The sequence below is a fragment of the Agrilus planipennis genome, unplaced genomic scaffold, assembly GCF_000699045.2.
Source record: "Agrilus planipennis isolate EAB-ADULT unplaced genomic scaffold, Apla_2.0 scaffold5, whole genome shotgun sequence".
Classification (NCBI taxonomy): Eukaryota; Metazoa; Arthropoda; class Insecta; order Coleoptera; family Buprestidae; genus Agrilus; species Agrilus planipennis.
The window spans coordinates 306952-324795 of NW_020442468.1; the positions used below are offsets into that span (position 1 = coordinate 306952).

General features: G+C 36.4%; 1 protein-coding gene across 5 annotated transcripts in view; it reads left to right on the plus strand.

The window, feature by feature from the left end:
- The window catches only part of LOC108736004 (potassium voltage-gated channel protein Shaw-like), a 184865-nt gene that overhangs the window by 148962 nt on the left and 18059 nt on the right, over positions 1-17844 (plus strand). For 4 of the 5 annotated variants that reach the window (XM_018468264.2, XM_018468256.2, XM_018468275.2 and 1 more), the window contains exons 5-7: positions 606-816; positions 2623-2740; positions 5924-6118. In XM_018468264.2, coding sequence (XP_018323766.1) covers positions 608-816; positions 2623-2740; positions 5924-6118 — 522 coding nt within the window. In that variant the 5' untranslated portion in view covers positions 606-607. The remainder of the gene's footprint in view (positions 1-605; positions 817-2622; positions 2741-5923; positions 6119-17844) is intronic. The other variant, XM_018468290.2, reaches the window with a different exon arrangement.

Consider the following 17844-nt stretch of genomic DNA (forward strand, 5'->3'; position numbering starts at 1 on the left):
GAGCGCGGAACGAGCGACAAAGAGGCACAATCGGTCTCCGCGTTCGGCAGCGTTCGACATCTGTCTCTCTCCTACTTGAGTGAGCGATGCGTCCGCGTGGACAGCTGCTATACAATAATACATTTCCATTTACCTCCTTCTCTATATCCATACAAAATATCTATCAAACAAATAGAATTAAAATTTTCTTTTGAAAAATGAAACCATTCCATCAGTATTTTCTTATGACGTTGTCACGTTCAACTATCGTCAGTAAACCGACGTTACAGACAACCGATATTTTTTATGTTAATATAACCCTAAGAGATTCCAAAACGATATCATCCGCCTCTCACCCTAATAGTAACTTAAGTTATTATTAACTGTCTGTTTTAAATCCTTACTTAATGGCTTAGTACTAACAATGTAACAATGGTGACCTTCATGTAAAAGCAGTTCTATTTCTTAGTCCTCCGCAGTTCGTAATTCTATTGCGGCCTTGGATATGTTAAGTTTGGAAGGATAATTCCATAGATAAGCTGAACAATAAAATTCAAATAAAAGCGTACCATAACGCAAGAACAAGTTTGCCCAATTTAGTCCAATCTAATAATGTTTTGTTTCAGACATGAACCTCATTAACATGGACGCGGAAAACCGCGTCGTATTGAACGTGGGTGGAATCAGGCATGAAACGTATAAAGCGACCCTAAAGAAGATCCCAGCGACCCGATTGTCACGACTCACCGAAGCGCTGGCGAATTATGATCCTATTCTCAACGAATACTTCTTTGACAGGCATCCGGGAGTTTTTGCACAAGTTCTTAATTACTATAGGTACGATTCCATCCAGCTAAATCTAAAGTAGGGATTATTATTTAACCCGTAACTGATACCGTGTTGTCCCGAAGCGTTAAAAATGAAAACTGGTGAATAATTAAAGAATATTTATCCAACCTATAGGACAGATGATTATAAGTTTCATAATGATTAAAAAAATTAAAATCTTTTGCAGCAAAGCTTCGATAATAATTCATTGCAAAGAATCAGTAGATGTAATTTAACTAACTTTGACTTCCGTCGTGGTAACTCCAAGCGATTACGTCAAACCAGATGCGCACTCTCTTACTGCGCAACTAAGTGACGCTGTTATAGTTCGCGCCATGTATTAAAGAAGTTTTTACTCCTACCTCTTACCTGTCGTGTGCTGGTACTTGTCAATATTTGGCTTATGAAATACCCGATAATTTTCGATTAAATTATATTCCAGTAAACGAAAGGAGAGACATAAGCAATCAAATAAAAGCATCATTCCGTTAAAGCTGGGTTAACTCAGGCTCTTACGGTAATAACAGAAAAAGACAACAATCTTCCTTTTGTTTACAGGAATATCGGACTTAAAAGGACTTCTCTGATGTGCAAATATTAGTACAATTGCATTCGTTGTGGTAACCTTTACCAATGTCTATTAAGTCTTTACGAAACAATCGCTCGAACGATGGTTTCAAAATTAAGAATATCATTTAACTTCAACCACTTAAATTTTATCAGCTGCAGAGAACTTCTTTCTTACCATGAAACCGTTTTCAATGTCATGTTTTGTACCTCCTTAAAATTTTTCTTGCTACAGAACAATCAGTTATAAATAATTACTACACGATTTAAATTCATTTAAAACTCAGATTTTTAATTTGCGTGATCGTCTATTTCACTTATGAGGCAGAACGGTATTGCCTCGTACATGTATAAATAGGCAAAATTTTACCTAGTAGGTAATTACACGCATTATACTGCATTTACTTTCTCTAGCAATGTGCCCCTTCCAATGTTTTTGATGCGCGCTGGCAAAATCGTAGGTAGGGAGAAAAAAACTCATTATACTCTCGACTCTTGTTCATTAAACATACTTTTTCATACAGTATCTGCCAAAAGTTTTGTTCAATCATGAATAGTTGTGCGAGTCCAAAACAAGCGTTAAAGATAAAAATATGTCTTCAAATATAAATAAACATCTCGTTGATATTTTCAGTAGTAAATGGTACCAATAACAGCACATTTGAGCAATGCAATTGTAGTAGATAAAAGTGGTCAATTTTTCTGTGCAGTACTGTACGGATTCTACGCTCCTCACCGGTTAAGAGTTTGGCCGAGAGTTGTCTCCTTCCTTTTCTGGCCTAGTGCTGTTCTTTTCTATTTTGCGCCGGTCAAACTGAAGGTCACAGCTACAGAAAGTAAACGAAGTATAATTAGTCGTAACATACTCCTGTGATATGCACTCTAAGAAATAGAAGCAGGTATAACTTCTATCACGTGTAAATAAGTACCCATATACACCTCTTTTTTATTCACTTTAGCTTCTGTAGTATAAAAAACGCTAGTAATAATATTTACGACGCATCCCCAAGAAAGAGCTATAATATCAGTCCCTGAAAAGAACTGCGTTCCATAAAAAATAATTTCTGACATCGTAAATCCTGGTATATGCTTTTGTTTTCGGGAGATAAGTTTCAACACTTTTAATAGCACGTCTTAACTTTAGTAACAGGTTATTAAATTTGATACAGCTAATTCTAAGATCGCGCGCCTCCCTTGGAGACATTAAAACTTTTATGGACCACGTTAAATTTGAAACTTTTTTCGCAGGACTGGCAAACTACACTATCCTTCCGATGTCTGCGGACCATTATTTGAAGAGGAGTTAGAATTTTGGGGTTTGGATGCAAACCAAGTGGAACCCTGTTGCTGGATGACGTACACACAAGTAAGTTTTCATTTAACCTTATTATTTTATTATTATTTGGATCAAGTGTAAAACTTTTGTATATATTTCTTTTTCGTTTTATGGGAGGCCAAAAATTTCAAAAACATCTCTATACTACTAAAAGGTAACTGTAAAATTACGACAGCATATTACGAACTACTGACATTTGACTCCACTCTTTCTTTTCCTGAGCTAATCTTCGCATTTCCCTAAAACTAGAACATCCCATATCCTTAACTATTTGCGAACAGTAATCTAATCTAAGTCGACCTCTATTCCTCTTAACTCCTGTTTCTGCCTCTAACATGTCTCTGACTAGACCATCATGTCGGAGAAGGTATCCTACCAACCTATCTCGCTTATTTCTTACTGACTTCCATAGAGTCCTCTGTTCTCCTATTCTTTCCAATACCTCTTCATTTCTAACCTTCTCTATCTACGGTATCATCATCATTCGCCTGTAACACCACATTTCGAACGCTTCTAACCTTTTTTTTTCCGCCGCGCCCACCTTCCTTTTTTCGCACCCGTACAGCCCTGCGCTCCAAACATACACCTTTAACAATCTTTTTCCAATTTCTAAATTAACCGTTCGCGAGTATAGATGTGACTTCTTTTTATTGATGGATTATCACCATCAAGTATCTCCCAGATCTATGTTGTAGTTAAATATTATACAGTGTTCTCCAAATTTCACTTTTATAATTCAACCACCCCCTTCGACAGACTCTCCGATTGATAAAAATGAAAATTCTGAAGTACCCCTGTCCCTTGTTAAGTATTATAGCAGTTATTAATCATTAATTAAGAAAACAACTTTGAAAACTACTTTTTTCCTTACATATCTACATGATGTCCAAGAATTATCCGATGCATTATTATGGTGTACGACTTTTATTATTTTCAAAGCCTTTTCATGTATCTCACCCTTTTGATTGTTGGGAATATTTTGGAAAACGACATAAACAATTAACTAATGACATTCATAAGTCTAAATATAATGTCAAAACGTAGAATAAAATGAATTCCAAGTTGTACATTACGAAATCCAAAATAAACACACCAATAACGATTTTACCGTAACTGCCAGATGATAAGCAAAATACTCAAAGAAAAAAAAAAAGTCTATCACAGATGTCATCCTAAGAATGTTCATTGTTCAACAGAAACCGAGATGAAAAAACAATTTATATCAAACTGTCAGAAATTATTTAAAGTACTTGTTATCAATATTTTCCTACCGTTAAAGAGGTAGTAATTTTACGTATTATTTTCAGATATTATTCAACTGTTTCTCTTCCTTTAAATTCCACAAATTCCTTAAATGCTAACAATTTATTTCGCATTTACTCGAACGTGTTTTGCTGTTATCAAATTTGGCATTCTGCTGGGTACAAGACAAGCTGAATGTAATTTACTTCCCCTATATCAAAGCTAATTTTGACCCGAATTAGACGTGTTAGGCTGAGATTTGCCCTCATTTCGCCGCAGCGGCGAGGGCTGCTACTCTCTAATTTAACGATAGGTAATAAGTATAGTTTTAGTGGTCTTATTTTCTCCATTTGCTTCATAAATTTCAAGATTTGCGTTTATAACTCCGGATACAGATTATTTGCCGTTTATTATACCTATAAAACACCACGGCTTTCTTCTGATCCCATGTTTATTAGCTACAGCGGATCATAATATGCCATAATTTCGAGCATTGTCTTCTTCCATCTACCTCCGTGTCTTATGTTACACACATCAAATATCTAATAATAGTTCTTCTACTCCACGGACCCTCGAAATCCCTTTTCTTCTTACTGTTTATTAAATTGTCAAAGTTATTTTCACTATTGCGCCTTCTTATTTCTCAGAATAGCTTCGCAAATAATAAAGCATGTCATATTCCTGGAACGAGTCAACATGTCAATCCCACCATTCAGATTTTTTAATAAAAAAAGTAAAAAAAGTTACCTCGTGACTCCGTTTTCGCATGAAACCCCATTTCTCTTTGTCTAACTCGATTTCTTTAGGTTCCTTTGATATATCAAGATAAAACAATGTCTCACTTATGACTAGTAATAAACGCGATGCCTCCCACATGAAAAAAAAAATCGGTTGTCTGTAAAGTCGGTTTACTGACGATAGTTGAACGTGACAACGTCATAAGAAAATACTGATGGAATGGTTTCATTTTTCAAAAGAAAATTTTAATTTTATTTGTTTGATAGATATTTTGTATGGATATAGAGAAGGAGGTAAATGGAAATGTATTATTGTATAGCAGCTGTCCACGCGGACGCATCGCTCACTCAAGTAGGAGAGAGACAGATGTCGAACGCTGCCGAACGCGGAGGCCGATTGTGCCTGTTTGTCGCTCGTTCCGCGCTCTCGCTTGCACTTCAAGCCTTAAATGGAACGCCTCAGAGCGAGGTAACGCCGCATGAGTCATGTTTTTTCGCGCGTGCAGCCATCGAATTATAAGACGTTGTCACGTCAAAAACCTAGGTTAAATCATTTCTCAGATAAAATGTCCCTATAAGTATTTTCTGAATAAAACACTAAACGCCAATAAAACTCCGAAAAGTGTTTCGAAACTAAAGGCATCAGCCTCAATTATATAGAGAGTTCCAAACAACTCCATTTCTTGATTAGCTGTTCTCTTATCTGCAACTGCTGTAGTTTGTATCAGAATTCTATTCATCAAACAGAAATTGTTTTGATTTTTTTTTGTATTAAAATAATTGCTTTTGAATTCAAATCGAATCAAATTCTTGTACCAACTCTGCGTATAAACCCAATAAGAATTTGTGAAATTTTTCTTAAATTTCAGACAAAAGAACTACTTTCACAAAAAACATCATACATTCTATTAGGGTTGATAATTATGTCCAAAAAATTAAACAATAAATTCTTGATGCTAGTGTTGTACCGAAACTATGAGACATATATCGCGATTTCGAAGTCCTTTCTCTCATCAGCACGCCACAGACGAGATTAGCCCGTACAGGCAGGCAGACAGACAGATAGACAAACAACAAACAGTCATATGTGTTTATTATAGACAAACCCTTCAACTTTATTTGTTTATACTTATAACTCGTTTCATTAATTACATATGCAAGGATCTGTAGAATACTTTTACAGTAGACAGATAAAGTTTTAGATATTAATTGGTTTGTTTTCCATTTGTTTCAGCATCGAGACACACAGGAAACTCTGGCTGTTTTAGATAGGTTAGATTTAGATACAGAAAAACCAAGTGACGAAGAAATTGCTAGAAAATTTGGCTTTGAAGAGGACTATTTCAGGGGCACATTATCCTGGTGGCAGTTGACGAAACCAAAAATTTGGTCTCTCTTTGATGAACCGTATTCATCTACAGCAGCAAAGGTAAATCAATCAAAAACTATGTTATTATTGAATTACTTATTTATTACCACGTACCACAAATCTATTAAGAAGAAATCTATTAGAAAATAATAATTGTCCCACCCTGGTTTAGAGATTAACTTATTAATCGATTTTTTATTTCTATTATGTATATAGTATACAGGTATCTTGTAGATGTTGATGTTTATAGTTTTTCTGAATATAAACGTATATATTTCGTTACCATATCGCACTGTAGCAGATTTTGATCAAGATACTTCGTTTACTTTCTCTAGCGATGTGCCCCTTCCAATGTCTTGGATGCGTGCCGGCAAAATCGTAGGTAGGGAGAAAAAAGCTCATTATACTCTCGACACTTGTTCATTAAACATACTTTTTCATACAGTACTTGCCAAAAGTTTTGTTCAATCATGAATAGTACTGCCAGTCGAAAACAAGCGTTAAAGTCTATAATATGTCTTCAAATATAAACAGCACATTTGAGCAATACAATTTTAGTGGATAAAATGGTCAATTTTTCCGTGCAATACTTTACGGATTGTACGCTCCTCACCGGTTAATAGTTTGACCGAGAGTTGTCTCCTTCCTTTTCTGGCCTAGTGCTGTTCTTTTCTACTTTGCGCCGGTCAAACTAAAGGTTACATCGCTAGAGAAACTAAACGAAGTATATAAACGTACTACAAATAAGTGCTTCTCTAACAGCAAACTAATTTTTCCTAAATATACATACTTAGGTATTAACATATCGTCCCAAAGTCATAAAATTTCTCCTTATTCTCAATATCAAAGTACAAAAACTACTGTTGTTTCCGGATACATATTTCTAGATGAAACCTCTGCTTCTTTATTGAGACGCTAATAGCTGTAAAGGTAGGTACTAAATATAAGAAATAAATTCAATAATTACATGTCACGAACGATTTACAAATTACAGCCTCAATGGACTTAACCTTATCTGACCTTACATTAAGTATTTACAAAGAAACAAAGGATTAAATTGGTTTCTCTTCTAAAAGAATCGATCATCTTGTAACAGTTTTTCTATTAAGTAAATTAAAGAAAGTTAACGTTTTGTAAGCCTTTACTGTTTCATCGGTAAATATTTCCAAAAAAAATTTAATTAAATTTACAAGTCTCGCCTCACTATTTATCAACGTTTCTATAATGACGTCGTCGCTTCAACGAGTTTAAAATAAATTAGCCTTTTAGTTAATACGACATTTTATAAAATGGATTGCAAAAAAGAGCCACACCATTAACTCTATCAGAAGATAAATGAAATTCAATCGCTTCCGCATCACAGTTCCCTCTTTTGAAGTAAATTAAATTTGCATTTGTATATTTAAACGTTTCAGACGGGTGCTAGTCTTAGCAAGAAAATAACAAAAAAAAAACGAAAGCCACCACAGTAATAGTTTTATTTTTTGCAAAACGACACCTTCTGATTATACCATTTACATAGAATTTATATTACAGTAAAAACTCTTTATTCGCGGGGTATACGTTCCATAAATATGCCTCTAATACAGAAACCGTGGATATGTAATGGTAATTAGTATGGAATCATAGGGGATACGTTCTAAGGTTCCAAAATTAAACCAATATGTATCAAAATAAAGTCAATGTATTGATAAATTCGCAATTAAAATTAATCGTTATAATCAGTTTTAGACAAGAGTTTAAAAAATTGTGATTTTTTTTTTGAATTTTAAAATTAGTCCACTCGGTTACATCTTTTATAAAAGTCGCCTCAGCACGAGCCAATAGTACCTACTCAAAAGATGCTACGTTGAAAAATAACACCGAATCCTTTTCTACTCGGTTAGATTTTTTAAAAAAAAACCACTTCGGCACGTGCCAACTGTACATACACAAAAGATGCCGATACATTAAGGGGATTCAGTAGTACACGCGCCGTAGAGTAAACACATGCTTATCGGTTCTAGATATCATGAGTTTAATATTTGGAACAGAGGTTTGACATTTTGTAGTAAGATATGTGAAGCTTTGTTCTAAAGCTTGTCGAAGGCCATTTTTTTATTTTTTAATTTCTATTGAAAATACGTGTCCTACAAAAAGCATCAATTTTAAGCACTTGTAAAAGCTTTTAATGACCATATTATTGAAAATCGAGAACGTACCGAGTTAGTGTGAACCTTTGTCTGGTACTATACAAAAAGTTAGATATTTATCTCGCCGCGTTAAATCAGAATGTTTAGAATAGAAACCAATGTTTTCGGAAAAATTCACACTAGGCACGAGCGGTCTTTTGCGGCTAATCCCCTTAATAAATGACACCGAATCCTTTCCCGTTTACTGATTGCAACCGCGAATAATAAAATTTTTAACCGCAAATACAGGAACTGGGTTGCAATTTTTTCACCTGCGAATAAAGAAACCGTGAATAAGGAACTTTTACTATAGTAGCAATAACAAAGAAAATATGAAAATTTTAAAATTGAAGTACAACAAAATCGTGTCATACTTTGAAAACTTCACTATCGTCAAAAACAAACATATGGGTTTTAGATGTGTTTGTTTGAATTTTTTTAACGTTTAGCGCATGCGTATCAAGTGTCAACCTTGAATTCATAGTGATCGCAGCGCTCTCTACTGTATCTCTTTTTGGACTCCTCATCTACAATTTTCATGGTAGTAACCAAGTTGCTAGATTTGTTACCCTATTTCAATTTGAAGATATTAGATACCTATTTTTTCCCTCTGTTTGAATAAGAAAATTTGATATTTACATGTTTTGGTTGTTTATATGGTTTTGATTTTTTGAATACTTCAGAAATTTAGGTTATTTTTCAATTAAAACTTATCCGTGAAAACTTGTACACCTCCAAAGTTAGCATAAATAATGTACAACATACTGGGATCAAAGGAAGATTCTAAATTAAGTTTGAAGTTAACATAAAATGAATTTGGCGCGTATACAAGTTGAATGTTGCAGGTTCGTACCTTTACATTATAGAAAATTAAATTTTGCCGTTAAAAGTAAACGAGAAACCCTGAGATCGATACATCTCGGATTCGGGTTTAAAAGCTCCGAGCTTTTACGGCCAGTTTCGAAGTATTACTTATGCTGACATACAAACTGCACTGCAATATCTAATGCAGCGTCAGTTCGAGGCAATTTAAAACGAACAAGAAACGTGAAATGTCTTCGAACTCGGGGTCCTTTATCATGCCAAATTGCCAAATGGCATCCTACAAAAATATATATCTACATTAATGGAATTATGCCTCTCTGCGTAATTTAGTTACTTAGGAAGAAAATAACGTACATCTATACAAAACTGCTAAAATATAGCTAGTTCAAAATCTCATGAGCCTTCAGAAGTACAAGAAGCTGGTTCATATTGTTTAACGTGGCGATTTCTACGCTGCGGTTTACTGATTACGTCTCACCAGCACAAGGGATTGAAATAAGTCCAGTCAATGTACTGAGGTCAAGGTCACCACTTCCATTTTTAACTAAGAGGTAAATAAAACCCTCTAGAACCTTCAGGTGCGAGCGGAGCCTATTTAATCCCTATCAGGATTAACAGCATTGATACCCGAACAGACATATGCCTCTCAGCCGTGACTGCTCCTCCCCCTCAGCATGCGAGGTGTATCCACTGCTAGAAGGTACGACTCTAACCTGAGACAGCCAGAGAGAGATAGAAAAAATTTCCAGCTGGGATCCCCAGGGCTCCCGTAGTATCAGTGCCTATTGCTGGTCGGATGTTCAGGGCACGAATCACCCTTTTAGTTGGATTACTTGCACTCCGATACTATTTTGATTAACGTAGTGATGCGGTTTAGTAATTACATCTGCCATGGACGAAGGATTGAGATACGTCCAATTAGTGTACTGAGGTTAAAGCCACCACTTCAATTTTTAATTAAAAGGCAAATAAGACCCTCTAGAATCTTCAGGTACAAGCGGAGTCTATTTAATCCCTATGAGGCTTAACAGTATCGGTACCCGAACGGATATATGTCTCACACCCTTGCCGACTCTTCTTCCTCAGCATTCGAGGTGTTACTACTGTTACGACTGTTACCACGAGTCCAACTACAGAGAGACAGAAAACATTTCTATCTGGGATCCCCGGGTCTCCTGTAGTATCAGTGGTCGGATGTTCGGTGATAGAATCCCCCTTCGAGTTGGATTACTTACACTCTGGCATTGTTCTTATTAACTTGAAGATTCTTTACCTTGCGATTTATTGATTACGTCTTCCATGGATGAAGGACTGAAATACGTCCAATCAGTATACGAAAGTCGAAGTCACCTCTTCCATTTTTAACTAGTAAGACCTCTTTTTTAGCCGAGAACGGAGCTCTCCCCTAGCATTTTAGGTGTATCCACTGCTATTATGAATCCAACCTCAAACAGCCAGGGAGACAAATAAAATTCCCACCTTGGATCCTCGGGCCTCTCGTAGTGCTAATTTCCATTGATCGGATGTTCGAATGACAAATGCCCCTTCCTGTTGGATGACTTACAATCCAGCACTATTTTGATTAACATGGTGATTATTCCGTTGCGGTTTATTGATTACGTCTCTCATGGTCGAAGGATCGCCTAATCAGTGTGCGTTCGGTGCCTACCTAATCCCCATCAGACTTCACCCGTGCCTACTGCTCTCCCCAAACATACGAGGTGTAACTACTACCAACCTCAGACACCAAAGAAACAGAAGATAATACCACTTGAGATCTCCGGACATCCCATAGTACCAGTGTTCATCTCTAGTCGGATGTTCAAAGGACTTATCCCCCTTCTAGTTGAATGTGCAAGCAATACCTTACTAGTAAGCCATCTGGAATTCATGAGATCGGCATCTTCCCGGCGAATCTGCCCCCCCCTTTAATGAGTGTAACGAACGAGTCCACTTTCGTGAACTACTACCACTTTTAGGCTACAGCCTTTTCACACATTTATTTGGTAGGATCGGTTGAGGATGGCCTTAAATTTAAGGGTGAACGTACAGCACCTTCTACAATAAAATGATCTTTTCTCTTCAATATAAAAGGATTTCGTGTTCCTTTTTACAAAAGTAATTAATCTATTTTTTAAATCTGCTAATTCGGATAGCAATCAGCGTCAAATCCTCATTCGAATTTCGCGTTTCTAGTATTCCTTAGTAGCTCCTTCTAATCCTTTATTTTCGGAAAAAGACAAAAGCTCATTTCTGCAGCTGAATAACAAGAAGTAATTGAAGTGCTTTACTTACAAACCACTACGCTATTACAACACAAGCTTCGATGAATAGAGATTTGAAATGCTTTTCAGTTACAGAATACACTGTCGAATTAATACGTTATTATCCAAAAAAAAGCATCTATTATTTACTCAACCGCTTATACATATATAGCAGAAACAGTATAGGATATTTGTTAGTAAGAACATGGTTTAATGAATTGATCTGAAAAACCTTCATGAGTAATAAAGGATGGAGAACGCAGGGGTCGCAGTTGTCAAACGCAGAATCTGAACAAAATTTCCTAGCCTACTCGTCAAATCGTAGTGCGCAGTGAATTACCGAGTACATCTTTATGATTCCTATGGATTTTAGTCCTTCCTGTAGTCTTCTTAATTCTAGCACTGAATCATCTATGTTTCTTACGAAGTTCATCTAACTTAAGATGTTTTCTGCAGTTATTATTCATAAATTAATTCAAATTAAATTTTACGCCTTAACGACAGCATACGCACCTGATTTTTTGGGCACTTATATGGATGAATAATACGAGTTTCATTCATTCATATTTCAAACAACGCACCAGAAGTTCACATATTAATACATATATGCGTAATTATAAATCCAATGACGATGATGATCACCATATATCAGAAATTAACAGGACGCCCAGCACCTCCGCCATAATTTACTATTTTTATTAAATTATTAATTATAATGAAAGTATATACATTTCAATTTCTGCGGCATTTTCATAATGTAGATAGACATATTCAACCAATTATACATCTCAATTTATTGGCTATAAATATGTCTTTAGAATATATGCAACCAACTTTACACCCGAATGTAAACCCACCTACTTTTTTCTAAATGTGAATTTTACCTCAAATACGTCAAAATTGCTGATTTTTAATTAAAGTTTTCGATTAAACAATGGCATTCTGGATGTCTAAAGTAGGTGTATGACACAATTTGATCTTTTAATTAAAAGTTTTAATAATTAATCAGCATATAATGTTAGGATGCAGGACATGACGTTTAATAAAGTGGGATAAATTTCAAAAAACTACAATCCTTACAAGGTTTAGTCGACATATACTTTTTCTTCACAATTATTAACCGAAAGGTGATGTTTTTGTTGGTTATGAACAAACTTGCGCCAAAACATTATCGTTTATAGATTACGTAAGTTTTAGGTAAAATGATAACTCATATCAATATCTCTTCTTTTCCATTATAAGTATGTACCTAATATAAAAGATGAAAAAGAAAAATGGATTGTTAATAAAAATCCGTCGACTAAGGAACTCCTTAATTGTGTGCCAGCGTCACAAAAGGGGATTTTGCTGAACTCTTTCATACAATAATGACCGAATCATCAACCTCGTGTAATACGGAACAGATTGAGATAAGTCAACCTCTATCTCATTTCCACGTTCTCGAGAAATTGCAGGATCTACTGAAAGGTCAGGCTAAATGAACCACGAGAAACGATCATGTATTGATCCTCATTAAGAAAGGATGAAGAATTAGAACAATACGTAACTGCGGTACGATTAATTACTAGTACATTACCGGAATGTTTCGTAGATTTTCGGTAAGAGGTACCCACTTGAAAGGAAAATTTATTGGCATCTATTGTAAATTACTATTGTATGGAGTTCTGCTTACAGCCAGAGAGAGAGATTTATTGATGGAATACATTACTACTTTATGAATAAACTTGCTTTTGTCCACGACATCGCTCACGAGAAGAGAAGAATCACTGCGGTGAGGAATCCATGCACATAGCTTAGAAATCCCTATAAAAGCTGCTCTCTTCTCGAATGTACATTGAAAGCTGTTACGGAACTCGTCCATTCATTTTAAGTAACTCGTAGTCATATAGATCAATAGAAACTACAGTTCATTTCAATTTGTTAGAATTGTGACCTTGAAGAAATCTGCACGATGATAGAAAGAATACACACCAGGCGCGAGCAAGACAAAAATAGTTGGAACAAGCTTGAACGAGCAGAGCTCTCGATGGGTGGTCTTAGGAGATCGGCTAGAAATGTACAGTACTAGACGAAAATGTTTAGCAATTTCTTAAAACAAAAAATTATTTAAATTAACAATAGAAAACAAAGCAAAAGTTTTATAGGTGTATAGAACGTTAAGTTAATCCACTTGTTATTATTTTTGGCTAAGTATGCTTTTAAATAAAGCATATTCTTAAATTTTAACGAGGCAGTTTAAATAATTTTGCAAATGGTACTGTATACTTTTGTCTAGTTCTGGCTCGGTGATCGGTAGAGAAATGAGCTCGACAGACAAATATGATTGAATTTGGAATTATGCTACGGCGCATCCTAATAAAGGCAAGGGGCATATCTCTAACTTCCTGAAACGAACACTACTTTCGAAATCTTATTACAGGCAAACCTTCTTTTTGGTTACCGATTTTTGGTTTTGTTTAAAGCTACCGGCAAATACTTAACTATTTTTGAAAGGCTATGGACAAAAATCACTCCAAATAAATGTTTAATATCATACAATAGCGTGCTTAGGTTTTGATGATGATGTGCCCCTATTAACATCGAGCAAGGAGGAATTACAGTTAGGTTTAAATTGAGTGGAAGCGATATTGACCGAAGGGTATCGCCTGAAAGAATGTAAAAGTAGGGTTACAATTAATATAAAATAGGAGACAACAAACTAGAAACTAGAAGAAGTCGCTGATTTCGATATTTGAGGAGTCAGATAAATCAGGGTGAAAAAAAAAACTTTTGGGTGTTTCATTCCCACCAGCCAGTAATACTGATGGGCGGACAGTCCCTCCGGACTACGCCAGAAGTTAGGGCGGAAGGCCCTCTTCAGCCTGCTTTCAGGAATCGTGGGAATGGGTGGTTGGTGGTTCGGGTGAGAAAGATGAGACGGACGAAATGAAGACAGAAGAGAATGAAAGATTACCTGTGGAATATTACTGTCTCAGGATTTTGCCTAAGTGATTCAAGGAAACCACAGAAAAACTTGGACCAAGGCAGACGGACCCAGAATCGAACCGGCGTCCTCCCGAATGCTAAGCAATGGTCTAAACCTCTAGATGATGCCGCTCGGTCAAAAATCAGGATGAATAAATTGCTAAATATATAGCACAAGTTGTTAGATATACCGGAGAAGGTATTGGAAGGGGTAGCAGAACCGAGGGCATTGTCGAAGTCATTAAGAAACATGTGAAATAGGTTGTTGGAACACCATCATAGACATAAAGTATTAGTGACGCATACTATAGGGTTGTTCAGAAAGTCATTTCGTTTTTTTTTGTGGAAATCAAAGACAGTTTTCGTATAATAAACAAATACTTTATTAAATTATATATTGACCGTTCTGGTCCAACACCTTTTGCCATCTTTCTGGTAGTAGCATAATTCCACGCTCATAAAATTTTTGGTCTTTGCTGACAAAAAACTGATCGAGGAGGTTTTTCACCTCCTCATTTGAGCTGAAGGTTTTACCGTCTAAAAAATTTTGGAGTGACCGGAACAAATAATAATCCGATGGTGCCAGGTCTGGAGAATATGGTGGGTGTAGCATTGTATCCCATTCAAGCTGTAAAACTTTTGGCGAGTGACCAAACTTGTGTGAGGTGTCGCGTTGTCTTGGTGAAACACTACACCTTTCCTGTTGATTAGTTCTGACCTTTTCTGTGGAAGTGCATCATTCAGTTTGTCCAGCTGATGGCAGCAGACTTCCAAATTAATCGTTGTGTTATCCGGTAAAAGCTCAAAAAAACGATTCCTTTAAAATCCCCAAACAGACAGGGTCACCTTTTTTTGGTGAATATCGGCTTTGGAAATGGTTTGAGCCGGTTCATCCTTTTTGCTCCATGACCTCTTGCGTTTGACGTTGTTGTATACAACCCATTTTTCGTCCCCAGTGATGATGCGCTTCAAAAACGGATCATTTTCGTGACGTTTGAGAAGCGAATCGCAGACGTCAATGCGGCGACACAGATTTCTCTCTGTGAGAACATGGGGAACCCATACATCGAGCTTCGAGGATAATCCCAGGCCTTTCAAGTGGTCATAAACTGTTGAATTTGATAAATTTAACCTCAATCCGATCTCACGTGTTGTTATTCGCCGGTTCACATCAACTAATGCCTTTATCGCGTCTTTATCAGCTTCAACCGGCCTTCCCGAACGTGGTGCATCTTCGACATCAAAATTGCCGGATCGAAATTTAGCGAACCAGTTCTGGCACTGGCGTACTGTCAACACACCTTCTCCATACACATCAGTCAATTTCTTTCTGGCTTGAACAGCATTTTTACCCTTTCTGTAGTAAAACAGTAAGATATGTCGAAAATGCTGCTTATCGCTCTCCATATTTAAAAGGGCACCAACCAAAAACTACTGCGTAGAATTAATTGGAATTTTTCACACACAAGCCTTGCTATATGAGCTCTCAAAGCATATAAAAATTATACGGCTTAAATGTGAAGTTGGGTGCAAAAGAATACAATTAAATCCTCTGTCGGGAAAAAACGAAATGACTTTCCGAACAACCATATAGTAGCAGAAACAGATGTTAAGAGGGATACAGGTAGATCTAGATCTTCTTCAGACTAAAAACCTTATGGTGATGACTAGTCAAGTTTGTTTCAATTTATTCGCCCTTTGTGTCTCACTACCAAAAAATTCCTTTATCCCTTAACTTCCTTTGTGCGTTATTTGCTTAAAAGAATGGGATTCGTTTTGATGTTGTCCAATACCTACGTGTTATCAAGTTTCTTGCTTCTTTTAACAAGTTGCCACGCCATCGCCAACACGACCATTCCGCCAGTTTAACGACCACTCAGAAATGACATTTTCGTTCCGGCAGCGTCGAGGGTTATTTTTAACCCGGAAAGTCGATGAACAGAGTCGGAAAATGAGTAGTTTCCACACATGAAAGCTTGTCATGTAATTTCGCGCCAGATATATGGTGCAATAAATTATTCGGATGTTCCTTTTGTAGAAATGTTCAAACCGTAAATTACAGGTACCTATACCTTTACCTGTATGTACACAGGCTGCTCTGTATTATGAACTGAATCCATATCTAAATCGAATTTTACAGTGGTACAAGTAATGAGCACATTTAATTGAGAACGCATACAATACAGCAACACATGAATGAATCTTGTATTTACAGATCCATCATTTTATAGATTTCATTACTGTAATAATTATTAATCTTTGTTCTCGACTTCTGCACATCTAGAGCATACAACATTCCGCTTTCTGAAATTGCTCAACAGTTTAATTAATTCATTTTAAGTTTTATTGTTTCAAGTAGATTGTTGAATTTACGACTAAGAATTGACTAACGTGAAACTTTTCATGAGTGCCACAGTGCAGGGTGTTTCTGAAATAAGTAGCAAGCTTTTGGGTGTGTTAACAAGATGCGATAGGGAATCGTATGATGAGTCAAGGAACGTGGTTATGGGACAAAAAAATCAGACGAAATTGCTAACCGTCTCTAAGGGTGAACTTCCAACGTATAGAGAAATTGCGATAACGAGTAGGCAACTACATGGATGGAAAACGTAAACAGTGACGGTTTTAGAACGACTAATAAAGTAAATATCAACAGCTTTTTAGACGCTCATTGCTATACAAAAGAAATGCTCGTACAACAGGGATACTGCAGCTGATGGATGCCGCATTGCAATGTCGTATTTCCCTGCGTGACCCTACCAGGGCCGGACTGGCGGAAGACAGAGCCAAAGTGAAACTTCTGATAAATAAGAAGTACAATATGGGCTGGAAGAAGGGGATGTCAGGAAGGAAATATTGAGAAAGAAGGTATTAGAAAGAGGGACGAAAACTGTTACATATGATAGAGATGTGGAGAGGGCTTTGGAGAGATTAAAAATCAGTCAGGAGCAGTTAAGGGAGTGATTGAAGAAAGATATAAATATAAGGGAGTTATGAGGAACAGATGCAGGGAAATTACAAGGAGAGAGGATTTAGGAATATGGAGGAGTCGAGGTATGTGGTGGGGTTGAAGACGATCTTGTGAAGGGGCTGATAAAGGGACTAGATACCTGGAATCTAACCAGCGTCCTTCCGAATGCTAAGCAATGAAGTGGTAGGAATATTGTATTATACTTCATTTACTTTCTGTATCGATGTGCCCCTTCCAATGTCTTGGATGCGCGCTGGCAAAATCGTACGTAGAGAGAAAAAAGCTCATTATACTCTCGACTCTTGTTCATTAAACTTACTTTTTCATACAGTACCTGCCAAAAGTTTTGTTCAATTATTAATAGTAGTGCGAGTCGAAAACAAGCGTTGAAGCCTTTAATACGAGGGTGGATTGATAAGTTTCCGGCCTGACCAAGAAAAACAAGGTTTTTAAAAATTTTTTTTTTTATTTCTCAACATAATCTCCTCCAAGGCTGATACATTTCTCATAGCGGTGTTCCAGTCTATTAATGCCATCTCTATAGACTGATTCGTCAAGCTCCTCAAAATAACCATTTACAGCTTCGATTAC